General features: G+C 45.3%; 1 protein-coding gene across 13 annotated transcripts in view; it reads left to right on the forward strand.

Annotated features, from left to right (window-relative positions):
- TSPAN18 (tetraspanin 18) overlaps nt 1–14647 on the forward strand; it is a 173421-nt gene that overhangs the window by 141028 nt on the left and 17746 nt on the right. For 12 of the 13 annotated variants that reach the window (XM_043548768.1, XM_043548765.1, XM_043548769.1 and 9 more), the window contains 3 exons: nt 646–737; nt 1483–1677; nt 7394–7468. In XM_043548768.1, the coding sequence (XP_043404703.1) occupies nt 675–737; nt 1483–1677; nt 7394–7468 (333 nt within the window). In that variant the 5' untranslated portion in view covers nt 646–674. The remainder of the gene's footprint in view (nt 1–645; nt 738–1482; nt 1678–7393; nt 7469–14647) is intronic. The other variant, XM_043548772.1, reaches the window with a different exon arrangement.

The following is a 14647-nucleotide window of genomic DNA, read 5'->3' on the forward strand; positions in this document are numbered from 1 at the left end:
CTGCAGGCTGATCCTCCTAGTCATAGATCTAAAATCCCCACTCCCACTTCTCCTTTAGCTTCCAAAATCTGCCTGGAACATTTCTTCATCCCTGTTGCCTTTCCTCTGAAGAATGAGCCTGTACAGAATGGGGCTTCATGGGATACAGGCATTGTAAACCCTTTGAGTGGGCACCGCACTCCCTGTGCTCCACTTCCATATGGTTGTGTTGAAGTCAACGGAGCGATGCGATTTATGCCTGAGCGGGATATGGCTGAGGATTTGCTGGTTGGTGCAGGATGCTTAGGCTATGTAGTCAGATGTGCACAGTGCCCCACATATTGGTAGGGAGTCTGGCTGGACAAAGGGCTGAAGGGCACAAGGATTATTTTTGTTGCTCTGCTTTATGAGCAAGGGATTGTTTCAATCTGTTGCAATCTTTACCTTCTGTCCCCCATTCCAGTCCCCGCACTCTGGGGAGAATATGCCGGATATTAGCAGTGATCATTACCTCCTATTATCCTGTATCATGATACCTTGTTCAGCTAAGAAATGAGCCCTTCTGTGTAATGAACTCCATAGGGCCTTGGGGAAATAGAAGGGGAAACTGGCTTATGTCACTCAGGTAACAGGAGTATGCACTAAGGAAGCATTGTTGTTTTGCAGGAATAATTGGATCGAGCAGCCTGGAGACCATGGAGGGGGATTGTCTGAGCTGCATGAAGTACCTGATGTTTGTTTTCAATTTCTTCATATTTGTAAGTGTTCTGGAAATCTCTACCCCTGCGTGCTCTCTCTCTCCCACCGCGCCCCATCTCTAAGTTTCTGTCAGTCTCTAGCTCCTTGGTGTTCCCCTTAGATGAGCTGACAGGACCTGCTGTGCTTTGGCAAAGTTGCCATGATGCAGAAAGATCCCTTCAGCTTTGTATTAACCCTGACTTAAAAGTGTACAGCTCCAGGTTCAGCTGGCCAGCGCAGAGTTTGACTCAGCTGGCAGTGAGCCTGTGGAGAGGATACTACTGCTAGCAGCTAACAAGGCCGATGTTTGTATCGCCTAAGGAATAAGGTTCTAGTCCAGCCTGGTGTAATCACTGGCTGTTTCTTCCCATGTAGGGGAAGCACAATAGCTGTTGAGGGAGGGATTTCTTTCCCTTCCCCGCTGGAACCCTCTCCTGTACATCTAGGGAGTCAGGCTCTGCACAGAGATGAGGACTTGGCCGTGTGACTTTAGGCAGGGAATATACAGCTGGCACAGGTGACATGGTAATCTTAAGAAACAAAGACGCTGCTTGCTGTACGTGTCCCCAGTAATGGGAAAATGAGGGGAAAGAGCTGTGGAGACTGCACTGTTCGTAAGCAGAGTCGCATGCTTTACAGAGAACGTTTGCTGTGGAGCAAGAGCACTCAAAGGGAACTTCTTTGTACAAAATCTGCTGAAGAATCCAGTCTATCATCGGACTATTAACTCTCTGCTCTTTTCCTCTCCTCTCTCTCCCATGGTAGCTGGGAGGGGCCTGCCTGCTGGGCATTGGGATCTGGGTCATTGTGGATCCTACAGGATTTCGAGAGATTGTGGCTGCCAACCCTCTGCTCTTCACGGGGGCGTACATCATGCTGGCCATGGGAGCAATGCTGTTCCTGCTGGGCTTTCTCGGCTGCTGTGGTGCTGTCCGTGAGAACAAATGCCTCCTGCTTTTTGTAAGTTTCCCAGCATTTCCTCTGTCATTCTAGTGTCCTCAGAGAGCATGGGCTATGGTGTTTTGTTGGGGAGAGTTATCGTGTGATACTGGATCCATGTGACCATGTCTCATTGCAGCCTTTCTTCTGTTACATAGTTAGTAGTGTTTAAAGCACTTTAGTATACAGTCAGAAATGCAGACAGCTTGATTCTTCCCTGCACCCAGTCTCTGTGTGGGCCCAGTGGAAATGGGGGCCTGACTCTCTGTTGCCCAACTCTGGCATAAGTTAAAGGTGCAGGGGCCAGTTTTAACTTCTGTCACTGACACACAGTCCCTCAATAATCTTATGCTAGTTGCGAGTCGAGTGTAGTGGAGTCTCACTCTACCACAGCCCTCCCTTTCCTTGCAACACCCTCTTCCTTCCTTTCCCCAGAAGGGAAGTACAGGAGATGGGGAGATGCCTCTGCCACTTTGTGCCAGCAGAGATTTTCTCTGTCCACAGGGAGAATTCTCCCATGTGAATCACTAAATGCCACATGACAAAATCCCAAATCTTCCGAGTGGAGGAGGAAGTCCTGTCACCACTATCACAAAAGGAAATAAGCAAAATTAGTTGTTAGTCATTTAGAGCATGGCTATCTCTGGGCTTTGTTAGACTTGGGTACCGTCGGACCTGCAGGGGCAGTGAGTTCCAAAGAGCAGGGCCCCCAGCTGAGAAAGCAGTTCTGCCTTTCCAGTGCATTCTGCTCCAGTGACCATCAGCAAGAGCATCCCTGCCAATCTTAATTGCTGTGATAGGATGTGAGGTAAAAGGCAGGCTTTCTAGTAAACAGGTTCCACACTTTAATGATTGTCCCCAACACCTTAAATTGCACCTGGCAGCAAACAGGGAGTGTGGACTGGAGTTTTGTGCGTATAGCATCAGGCCCAACTGAGGGGGCATGTCATTTTACACTTGTGTGTTAAGGACATATGCCTGTTTATCCTGAATGCACATTCATATTGTACCAAAACTGTGGCCACCGAGCACTTTTAAGACCACTATGATCTCTCAGAACTTCATGGCAGCAGCAGAGGAAGAAGTCTAATCTTCCCACGCCTACCACTTGAGCTAGAGGAGAATCTCTTCAGCTTTCTACAGTAATAGGGCCTATCGCACACAGCTGAGGAGTTTTGATTCCTTCTAGCAGAAGGCCGTAGTATGAGCACAGCCTTATACGAGCCAAATCATTACAACACATACTCATGCACGTAGAACCATGGGTTGCCCCCGCCCATTCCCTTCTGATGTAGAACATGAACATTTTCCTTACTCTGGGCATAGGAATCAGTAAGCAGCCCTTACCAGTATTTTACAAGCCATGTAAGTAGATACTGGGCAAGTCATGAACTTGTGGGTAGATTTCCTACTGGGCCATTTCAAATAAAGAGAACGTGCAGAGTAGAGTATCTTAACAGGGTCCTATCAGTCGGTATAAACCTCCCAGCTCAGATCTGCTTGGTGGACTTTCCATTCCATCTTTAGATGGGTGGCTGATCCTATATACATCCTTCTCCACTTCTTACAAGTCCCAGATTTAAAAGCTTCATTGACCAATTTTCCCTTGAATTACAGGGTTAAACCTTAAACTCTGTGTGGGCATCATGCACTGTTTAGAAACTCTTAACCACTAAAATAACCATTTTTGATTTCTGCCGCAAGAACTGATCCTGCAGGGTTTCCTGCCATTATCTCTTACTGGAAAACATTCCCAGTTACGTGACTGAACACAGAGCTCTGTTGTTTTGTTTCTTGTTTTTATCAAGTACAACCTTCTGTTTCTCCCTTGGAGTTTGTTGGTTGTTTTTAAACCTTGATTTTTCAGTGTGTTTTGTAATCATATCTTACTCACAGAGCCTTGCAAAAGCACCAGCAGCTGCTGCCCCACAGCACAATTTTACCAGAACACGAACATTAAACTGGCTGAAGGAGAAGCTGGCAGTATCCCTGGAGATCTGACAGACTCCACTGAGCTAAATTCTCCTTTCCTTTCCTTCCCCACCCCTTCCCAAATTCCTCCTTTGATGATAGCACATGCTTCCCTTCTGGGAGTCAACTGGTTTGAGCCTTCCCTCACTCACCCCCGGGAAGACCAGGAATAAATCCATTGAAGTCAATGGTGCAAGACCAGTATGAACCTGATGTAATGGAGTGGAGAATCCGGCCCCATAAGTATGAGACTAATTGAAATCCAGTCCTTACGAGAGTTAGAACTTCAGTCATGTGAGGCGATATCTTGGGCTATTTTTTGGTATATGAATGGTGCAATCTCTCTTTAATTTAGGACTATCCAGGCTGACCTCAGTGGAGTTGCACCAAGCCTGAATATTGTCCCTAGTGTTCTAGTTACATTGCAGTGCAGGCAATTTCATGGTTATTACTTTTCTGCTTCTCAAAGATAGTTCTAAGCCCGGCTGCTTTATTTATTTACTTTTATTATTATTTTATTTTACACTGGGAATCTGAGAAATAGATGGGGTGGAAGTAACATAGGGCTATGCAGCAGGGATAGTTAAGTGTAACCATCTAGTGAGGAATTAGCATGCTCCCTTGTTCAAGGCAATCCAGGATGTTTTGGTAGCAAAGTCAAATTGCTGTTTAAGAGGATGTGGTGACGTCCCATATGTCCCGTTCCCTATTATCCCAAGTCCACTGGCAATAAAACACCTGTTTAAGTGGGTATGGTGAGGTCCATATGGTATCAGATGCATTCCCAGCATGTACTTTGTTACAGACCACACCAGATGCACTTGGAAAATTTGAAAGTGTGGGAACCAAGAGTCTGGAGGGAGTTAGGCTTTAGTTGATGGAAATGCAAATAATCTGTAAATTTTTCCTTGTGAGGCTGGAATATCCATGCAGGAGTTGGGGAGTGGTGTGGTTCCCAAGGTAGTAGGATCGGGGGAAGGTGCTTGATAAAATCAAGTCCATGTACAAGTTGTTCAAAAATTGATGAGTCAGAGCTGCCTGAGAGAGATTTCACACTGATACATAATGCATGTCTGAAGCTTTTAGCTCAAATGTACACAGGAGGTAAGAGGGTCACAGAGACAAGGACGAGTAAGGGAGATGCTCCTGCAGACAGGTTCTAGATTCTGGCCATTGTGTTTGCAGAACCTTTTGTTTTTCTTGGTGCTGTTCTATTTTGGGTAAGAAACCTCACTGTTGTATTCAATTTGTTGCCGCAAGCACCGGGCTGCCAAGTGCTTCCAGCCACCTCAGGCTATCCCAGCATTGGACACACAAAGCAGCACACTCAGGCCTTCTGCACATTAGAAACAAACTAGTCTGTGGAATGTCCTAGAGCTCTTAGCTACTGCTGCCCAAACTGCTCAGAGAGAATGTGTCTCTTACACAAGCACATGAACACACTTCAATTTTTTATGTTGTTTTTTTTTTTGCTTGTGAATAACATTTCCCCATTGGTCCAAATTCAGCCCTGGCATAAGTGGTGCAACTTCTGTTGACTCCAGCTGGGCGGATTTAGCAAAAATGTGGGTATGTATACATGCATAATTTTTAAGAAAGGGCAGAATGATATATCATCAGTCCCTCTTTCTCTCTGCTCCTGCTCCCAGCCCCTGAAATTGTCACCCTGAGATTTGTGTCCTTTGAGAGAGAGTTGCTTTCTCTTTCAGGTGACTGGGGACTGTATTGCTGAAATTCTGGCAGAGCTAAAATGTCAACTGGCAGTTGAGATGCAGTGATAAGAGATTCAAACATGCCAATATGTCAAAATCAAAAGTGTTTATGGAAACGTATGACTTTAATTGGGAAGATTTCTCAGGTGGAATTTCTGGTCAAAACAAGATAGAGACTCACCACAGAATAGCCAACAACAAGCTGGCTTGGGGGTCATCTGGGATGTAAATCATGCAGAGCAGGGATTTGAACCGGAGTCTCCCACTGGACTATGGGTTGTTCTGGGGTGAGTGGAGTGGTTGTTCTCTCGTAGTTTTCACACACAAATATTTAAAAAACTCTCCTTTTTGTTCTGATGCGAACAAAAACAAAATTCAAAACCTCAAATTTTTTTGCAAAATAGAATTCTTGTTTTCTTCCCCTAACAATCACTGTTGACATTTTTACAGTGAATATGGAAAGTCCAAGAGGTTTGCACTGTTCAAGTGCAAGCCAGTTTGGGGATGATAACTGATGCATTACGATCGCTTAGATAATCTATGAGCAGCTGCACCATTGCTATGCTGGCCCTGCATTAGTGTTTGGGTGAGAGTGTATCTGCCAGTAATCAATAAATGAATATGTAATTAATCCAACAACTCTGCTAATCACTGATCACCTTAGACTAAAAACACTGGAGATCCTTTGATGGATGGTGCTGTAGATTTGCATAGTATCTTTCATTCAAATCACTACCTCTCTGCCCTCCTCTTGTGAAACTAAAAATAGAAGCAATTTCTGAATGGGGGGAGTGAGCCATTTAGCAGTCTAAGGCAATGAGAACAGATTATAGTTCAATGGGCCAGTGGGTTAATGAACAGGAATTATTAAATTTAAAGCCCTGCTCCTCTAATCACTCCTGTTCTGTCATCTGACTCCAGGAGCTGTTTCTTTTGCTTCCCACTCAGGAGCAGGAAGGGAGATTGGAAAGGGCAGTGGATACAGCCCTCTTATAGGAAAAAGCATCTACAGCTTTAGTAATTGACACCAAAAAAAAGGTATCCTGTCCATTCCAAGGAGGGAGTTTGAATTCTCTTTGTATTGCTGAAAACTGTTGCTAAATCACAGGCAATATGTTCCAGATGTCATTCATAACACACGGTCTAGGGATCAGAAAAATCCTTCTGGCCCCATCCAACTTACTGCTGTGTCAGAAAGGCCCTCACTGCTCTCCTTCCACAGAAACAATTCCAGGTGTATCTTGAGTTCATTTCTAGTTCTTGCTTAAGCCACCTGCATCAGTAACTTGTTCCATATGTTTATTATTCTCTGTGTCATGCAGTCCTGCCTGTGTCCTCTGTTTATTCCTCATTTCCCCATATCAGGCCAATCCTAAATCATTACTGAGTTCTCACTCCAGTATTGAGAACATCCTGAGGTTCTTAAATCTTGAAGGAATTACATTTATACTCCCTTTAAGGATGGAGCCATGTAAAGGGGCCATATTGTAATGAAAATCAGGCCTTCAAGTCTTTGAATCCTGTTCGCCTTCACGGTTATGGTTGTGTTTGTGAGTTAGGGCTGCGGGATTTAGCCCACTTAGGGCTGGCCTTTCTACAGCATTTGTACAACTTTATATCAGTTTAGAAATCAATGTTGTTAAAGTGGTTCAACCCCTTAGTGTGGAAATAGTTCTAGCACTACAAAGATGCTCATAGCAGCCTCTATAAGTACCCCTACATTTACAGGAATAAGCTGTGCCATGTAAACACTTTTATACTGGTATAACTTCATCTGCACTAGGGATGATATCAGTTCCTAAACCAATACAGTTGCTGTTGTACAAATTCTGTGTGTAGACCAGCCTTAGACTGTCCCTAGTTTATACCCTTTCACTGACGCCCCCCCCCCCCCCCACACACACACTCTCTCTCTCTCTCTCTCTCTTTCAGAAAAAAAAAAAAAAAGCTTCATTCTCCATTTTTTCCATTGCTTTGGTGATTCTGAAAACCTTTGTTCTTACTGTTTGTGGCATATACCTAATGGCCGTCTGCCTCTTTTCTTTTTCTTCCAGTTCTTCATGTTTATTTTGTTAATCTTCCTGGCAGAGCTCTCAGCTGCAATCCTGGCTTTTATCTTCAGAGAACATGTAAGTACTATGTTGTGGACATGATGGAAGCACTCTGAGCCCCTGTGGGGTTTTGCCCAGGTGGAGCTCAGCTTCAGTTGGTGGTTTGTGTGTCTGCTGAGCAAGTGTTTGTTTAGAATATCATCCAACCAGCCATGTTATTACCCTTGGCCTGAAGAATTTCCAGGCAGTGAATATAAACTAATCTAACTTGTGCTAGGTAGCTGGTTTATATACCTAGGAGAGATGCTGTGAGATACATAGGAGAACTGCTGAATTTTTCAGAGTCCAGATTCATGTGCAGGGACATCACTGTATCAGAAGTTACAAATATCCTTAGAAGTTAAAAATATCCTTAGATATTTTTAAGGTCAGGCTTGATAAAGCCCTGGCTGGGATGATTTAGTTGGGGATTGGTCCTGCTTTGAGCAGGGGGTTGGACTAGATCACCTCCTGAGGTCCCTTCCAACCCTGATATTCTATGATTCTAAGTTCATTTTGAGCCTGGGCATCAAAGTTTGGATTTCACTTCAGAGTTGTACACTTACTACTGAGCTGAGAAGTGACATTTTCCCAGATGCTACCTGAGGGAACAAGTAGAGCCCACAGAGTTGTTAGTCATCTCTTCTCTTCCTGTTGTCACCATCTTGGATTCGACACTCGGGGGGCAAGAGCCCAAATAAACACACCAACTGAAAAGTGTGGGTGAAGCATAGGTGGAGAATTTGGAGTGTGTGGGAGTGTAGTTGAGTGTGGGAGCCCATCAAACTGCATTGTCATTAGCTATCCTAGAATAACGATGCTATTTTAATATTTGTACCATATATTGTTGTTTTAATTGTGCGGTGCACCTAGCGTGGCAGGTGGGCCCTATGGAATCCAAGTAAACAAATCCCATATAGAACTAAGTCTGACCATCAGTTGTAAGAACTGCTGCTGCAGTATATACTCCATCAGTGGGGAGGAGGCTGCCTTTCTTGCGTGCTCGAATGTGTAATCCATGGATTGGAAGGAGGCATATTATCTCTAGCCCTCCTGATCAGAAAGGCAAAGCACCAAGTTGGGGATGGTCTTCAAGGAGTGTTATGAGAATCAGTTAGATAACGTAATTTCATTTCTTATTATATTTCCTATATAATGTTTCAGTGTATTTATAAAAGAAGACAGGGAGCTTAGGGTGTATGTAAGGGGACCTTAAATCTAGAAGGTAATCGGATACCATGGTGATCACAGTGGTATAGTATGTGCTTGGAAGAATTTGGATTAATTGAAAACCCAGAATCCTCTCTCTAGGCTTGTGACGGGGTGGGACTCACCACTCTGGCGCCTCCTGCTGGTTGTCATGGGAATTAGCTCTGCCCACCAGGGTGCCCTCCTCTGGTAGTGCCTCACCACTGTCACTTTCGTTCCAGGACCCGCACTACTCCCAGGATTGCAGCATCCTCCTCAGTGACACTGCCCTCCAGCTGTGCCACATTCTGTGTTCTCTCCACCCGGGGGACTTGTATTCTCCATCCAGCCACTATCTCAGTGGCAATTACAGTCCTTTGTCCCAGGGCCACTTCCCATGTGGCTCCAGCATCCTTTTCTGCCCTTATCTCAGGGCTGCAGCCTTCCAGGAGGTCTCTCTAGCTCCCCTGGTCCCTGCTTGTAGCACTGAATTGTCCCAGGTGCTGGGTCTCCTTACTCCTGCTAGGAGACTGGTCTTCTCTGCTCAAACTCCAGTCAGCTACTGAACTCTGTTCTGCCCTGCAGCCCTTCTTATATGAGCCTGCCAGGCCATGATTGGCTACTCCTCTCAGCTCCTTTCTAATTGGCTGCCTTTTGTGAATATTCCTTGCGAAAAAAAAATCTAGTTTATCCAGAGAGCTAGTTGCTCATCCCTGTAGAAAGAAGTGACCCATAGAACTATAGCAGCATAGTGACTAGTTAAAGCGGCCCGTGGCTGCTATTCATAGGGTCCTTGGGCTGGGACCCAGAGTAGTGGGTTGGACTGGCTTCCCCCCCTGCCCCCGAGCCACTAGGGAAGTGGCTTAAGCCCTGAGGAAGGGAGTTGAGAAGGTCCAGAGAAGGGGCTGCATATTGAATTGTGAAACACTCCCAGAAGGAGATCAGATGATTTAGTGGCCGAGCTGGAGAGCTGGGGTCAGTGAAAGGCCCAGAGTAGATGAAGACATTGTCTCCAGGGAGGAAGCCTTGTAGGTAGGGCCCCATACCAGGGCTGGGACAATTTAAAGATTGAGCCCAGGAGGGCTACAGAGATACCAACGGAGGGGGTACTGAAATAGGCCCCAGTTGGATTGTATGCCCTGGGAGGGGTCTGTTTTGTTTCATATACAGGCTGTGTGTGAGAGACTTGGGCGGGGGGCTGAGTCATTGAAAACCCACCTGAGAAACCACCAACGGAGGTCACCGCAGACTCAGAAAGTGCAGGCACACACATCTGGCCAGCAGGCGCTCGCGAGAGGTGGGTGCCATCCCATTACAGGATGTCTAATTTAAAACCCTTATGGGAATAAGGGAAGGGAGCTCCGAAAATTATCTTTCATTTTCAATTGTGACTGTAAATACAATGATACATCTGTCTGTGTAGCTGCTGCCATTGGGGTGCCCCCTCCACACCCACAAAATGCCTGACCCTGATGAGGAGGAGAAAAAATAGGACTAGAGAGGGTATGTTCAGCAAGATCCTGCAAGCCAATGCTGTATTGGACTGTGAACAAGAGGGCCTGGAGGGTGAATATTGCAGAGAGTATGGAGAAGGAAAGAGCAGACAGAAGAGAGGATCCCAGCAGGAGAGGGAGATGCACCAGGACATAATGAGGCTTCTTTTAGGCAGCAAACACAGATTCTGCAGGCTCTGATTGACTTACAGGTCCAGCAATCATGTGCTTGCCTCCCTTTGTCATGACTGGAGAACTCTGTACTAGCACCTCTCTCTATATCCCCCAACGTTCCACATGGCAATAGGGGCTGCATCCCTACCCCTGCCACTCCAAACTGGGGGACACTAAGGGCAACTGCAGCTTCACATACACTGACCTGTGAGAGCCACGGTTGGTGTACGTGTAGCCAAAATGGACTGAAATGGCCAGGAATGTTTTCTACCTTTCTAATTGTAAAGTTCTGTTCCATTAATTTATTTTTTAGAGTTTGTATTGTACTTGTTTTTTAATTGCACATGATTGTTGCATTGTTTTTGGTACACAATACATTTCTATTTTATTTCAATCTTATGAATACATTCATCTTTATTACATCACAACATATACTGCAGAATGCCTGGTGCTACTCAAAGCACCCAGTACTTGTAATTGTACAGGACCACAGAATTCATAAGTTCAGTGAAAAGCACAGTGTAGTAATTTATAAATGTACAGCAAGCACCGCATAACTCATAAGTGCATTTAAAGACTGTTATATTCATAAATGTACACCAAGCATTACACAATAACAGCTGCCAAAACTTCAGGGCCAGGTAGGGCACAGTCCACCACATGACATTACTGTGGTTGATCATTAAAGTGCTCTTGCAAGGCATCCGTCTGCTGCATAGTTTCACGCTGAGCTCTTCTACTCACCTTTTTGTCTGGCTCTTCAAACTCAGCAACAGCCATTCCACCTTCATCCCAGCAGCAACTTCCCCCCTTTATCTACAGATACTGTGTAGGGAACAACCACTGGGATATTTTTCTCACTGAGATTGAATCTTGTGAGTAAACCACACCAGTGTCTCTTCAATCTATCAGAAGCAGATTCAGCTGTCATTCTGCACCCTGCTGAGTGGGTAGTTGAACCTTTCCTTGGTGCTGTCCAGGTGGCCAGTGTATGACTTCACAAGCCTGGAATGCAAGAGGTAGGCGGGATAGCATTTCAGCATCACAAAATGGCAATCCACCAATCATGAAAGAATATCCCTGCTTGCAGCTTTCCCAAGCAGTCCTCTGTTCCTGATGATGCAAACATCTTGCACTTTCTCTGACCAGCCCGCACTGATATCTGTGCAATGTTCCTGATGATTAACCAATGCTTGCATAACTATAGAAAAGTAGCCCTTTCTACTGATGTACTGTGGCAAGCTGGGCAGGTGCGAAAATACGGATGGGTGCACCGTCTAGCACCCTGCTACACTTCAGGAACCTCATTGCTGCAAATTTATCCACTATGTCCTGCACATTGGCCAAGAGTCACAGTCCTGCATAGCAGGAGACGATTAATGGCCTAAACACTTGCATGACAACGGTCCCCACTGTGGATTTTCCAACTCCAAAATGATTTCCCAGCAACCAGGCATTGCAAGTTTCCACAGTGTGGTGACCACTCGCTTCTCCACTGTCAGTGCAGCTCTCATTCTGGTGTCCATATACTAGAGTGCTAGGGTGAGCTTGGCACATGGATCTAGGAACGTGGCCTGTTGCATATGAAAGTTCTGCAGCCACCACTCATTGTCCAAACCCGCATTATGATGCGATCCCACCAGTCAGTGCTCATTTCTCAGACCCAGCAGCTATGCTCCATCATCTGCAGCTGTTCCATGAACTCCACCACCATCCTTGAATTGTTGTGGTGGTTTTTTGCTATGTCCTCAGAAAAATAGCCATGCCCCTATTGCTGAGGTTCTTCCTGCAGCTCTGCAAATACTGGAGGATTGTTCATCCTGTGTTTGCAACATTCATGACAATAGTGCTGAGCTGGGTGAGCTTCTTGCTTCTGTCAGAGATGGTGGACAGTGAGAAGTGCCACGCAGGTTTGTGGGATCTTAAAAAAGGTGTGAAAATTATGAGATATGAATGACATGGGATTGAGAAAGTTGCGTTGTTTGGAGCTTGACCCCTTGTGTCCAGTGACCCCTGCACAATTCATTTCTGCCCCACCATGCATTGCCTAAATTTCTACAAAAGACAGTGTACCATAGGAGGTGGGTGGCACAATGGGATGCCTACCTGTGGTGTACCATGCTGTGCATCAACACAAGCACTCCTAGGGAGTATATGCAGCGCCAACGCAAGAAGCTGAGTGTGCATGCACACAAGTGATATACTAACTGCAGCAGCTTTATGCCTACATACCTTATATCGATCAGTTTGTAGTGTAGACAGAGTCTAAGGCTCGTCACAACTTAGTCTCTCCCTAGTTGTCTCTGGTGCTTCTTGTTGCCTTGCCCCCTGCCTACGTGTGATTGTAGTCTCCTTTACCCATTTGTCTCTCTAGGAGCCTTTGCATTTCCTTTCTTGTCTCCCTTGTGAACTAGTCCATAAAGGCAAAATCCTGTACCCCTTCAAGTCCCTCTTCAGATCAAGACTCACTGTGATGACCACAAGAAGCTGCCAACTAATAGTGAATAGCAGGCGGCCACTGGTGACTTCTTGTATTTATCTTATTTATCTGGCCTGTGCAGACTCATGTTGTTGTTGTTGGTTCCTCATCTTCCTTCCCATTTCCCTTCCAGTTGTTTGTTACAACTGTTTATTGTGTCTTGTCTGAGACTATAAGCCCTTTGTGGGCAGGGACCTTCTTTTACTCTGTCAACGCAGCACCTGTCATAGTGAGGCCCAATCCTGACTGGGGCCTCTGGGCACTACTGCAATGGACATGTTAATAAAAATAATATGTAAATTTGTCACAGCTCATACACTGAGTGTTGCAGAAACACCTGGGTGAGCAAGTGTAGAAGGACCTTGTAATAAGGCAGATTTGATTTACTCCAGCCAGGCTACATTGTTGTTTGTATAACAGTTTTATAAACCCAGGAGAGAGGAAATAGTTGGAAAGCTGATAGCAAAATAATACTATATTTGTACAGTAGGATGGTCTGTAGGGATAGAGGGGAAGACTTTTTTTTTGTTTTTGTTATAAGCGGGTGGTCTTTGTATCCTTGCTTCACAATTAAGCAGTAGGGAAAGAACAGTGCTTTGTAAACAATGGGGTTGCTCCATTCCGAATGAGAGTGAGACTGTGCCTTAGTGGGAATAGTTGCAGCTCTGTAAATAGAGGTTACAGCATGGGGGGTCTAGGGTGGTCTGGTCAGTGGAGCTCTTGCGTTAAGAGTTCTTGAGAGAATTGCTCCAGCAAAGCACAAGAAGTGGGCCTCACACATAGAAGTGCTGCCCTTCCCCCCACACACACTGCTCTGCAGATTCAGGTATTTCTACACCAGGTTTATCTTTATAGGGGACAGATAACTAAATGTTAATGAATAGGCTCTTGGGGTATGAGGAGACAGCTTGTGGTGACTGACTGCACCTAGTTCTGGAACAGAGGCTAGGTAAACATATGGATCTGATGCTCCTTTCACTTACACCAGTATAATTCTGTTACGTCAGTGGAGTTTAGTCCCAATTTACAGGGGGTTAGTGAGAGAAGAATCAGGCCCAGTGGGGGTATGATCCAGCTGTCCTCATGCAGGAAAAGCTCCCACTAACCTCAGCGTGAGTTCCATGACGCAGGAGCAGACTCTTAACTCTGTTCTCTCTGGCTGTGCATATGTAATTTATTATCGCCAGTGAGAGTCACTGGATGGGAGCAGTCCCCTACTGTGGCTTGTCAGCATGTTTGTATTCCTCTAGGGCTCAACGTGGCCACGTACCAGTGCTTTCAACCCCCAATGAAGCATCGGAAGTTGAGGATACTCACTACCTTGCAAGATCAGCCCATTAGCTGGTTATTTCAGATAGTGTTGGCTTTGAATTGGGTTATTGTGTTAAAATCTGTCTATGAAGTAACAAGAACCAGATGAAACCTCCATCAAAATGGCCAGTTGAGGCATGAAAAATCTTTTAGAAAACCTACAGTTTCTAGAGGTGGACATCTCCTACTGCAGCAAGTTAGTGGTTTATGAACAAGAAATTGTGAAGAACTTCAGAAATTCTACCCATTGCCCATTCACAGACATGGAGTCACTGGAGACAGCTGTACATGTGTTAAACTTAGCTTGCAAGGTCTCTTCGTTTGTTCCCTCCTCAGGCTTCTTCTCAACAAAGCCTATTTTTCTGTTGTACTTTTTTAAACATCCCCACCTTGTGCATTCTGTGGTTTGGGAATTATTTGTGATTCGTTTGGCTTTTGTCTGTGGCAGTGGCTCTTAACCAGGAGTATGTATACCCCTGGGATATGCAGAGGTCTTCCAGGGGTACATCAACTCAACTGGATATTTGCCTAGTTTTACAGCAGGCTACATAGAAAGCACTAGCAAAGTCAGTA

The sequence above is a fragment of the Chelonia mydas genome, chromosome 6, assembly GCF_015237465.2.
Source record: "Chelonia mydas isolate rCheMyd1 chromosome 6, rCheMyd1.pri.v2, whole genome shotgun sequence".
NCBI lineage: Eukaryota > Metazoa > Chordata > Testudines > Cheloniidae > Chelonia > Chelonia mydas.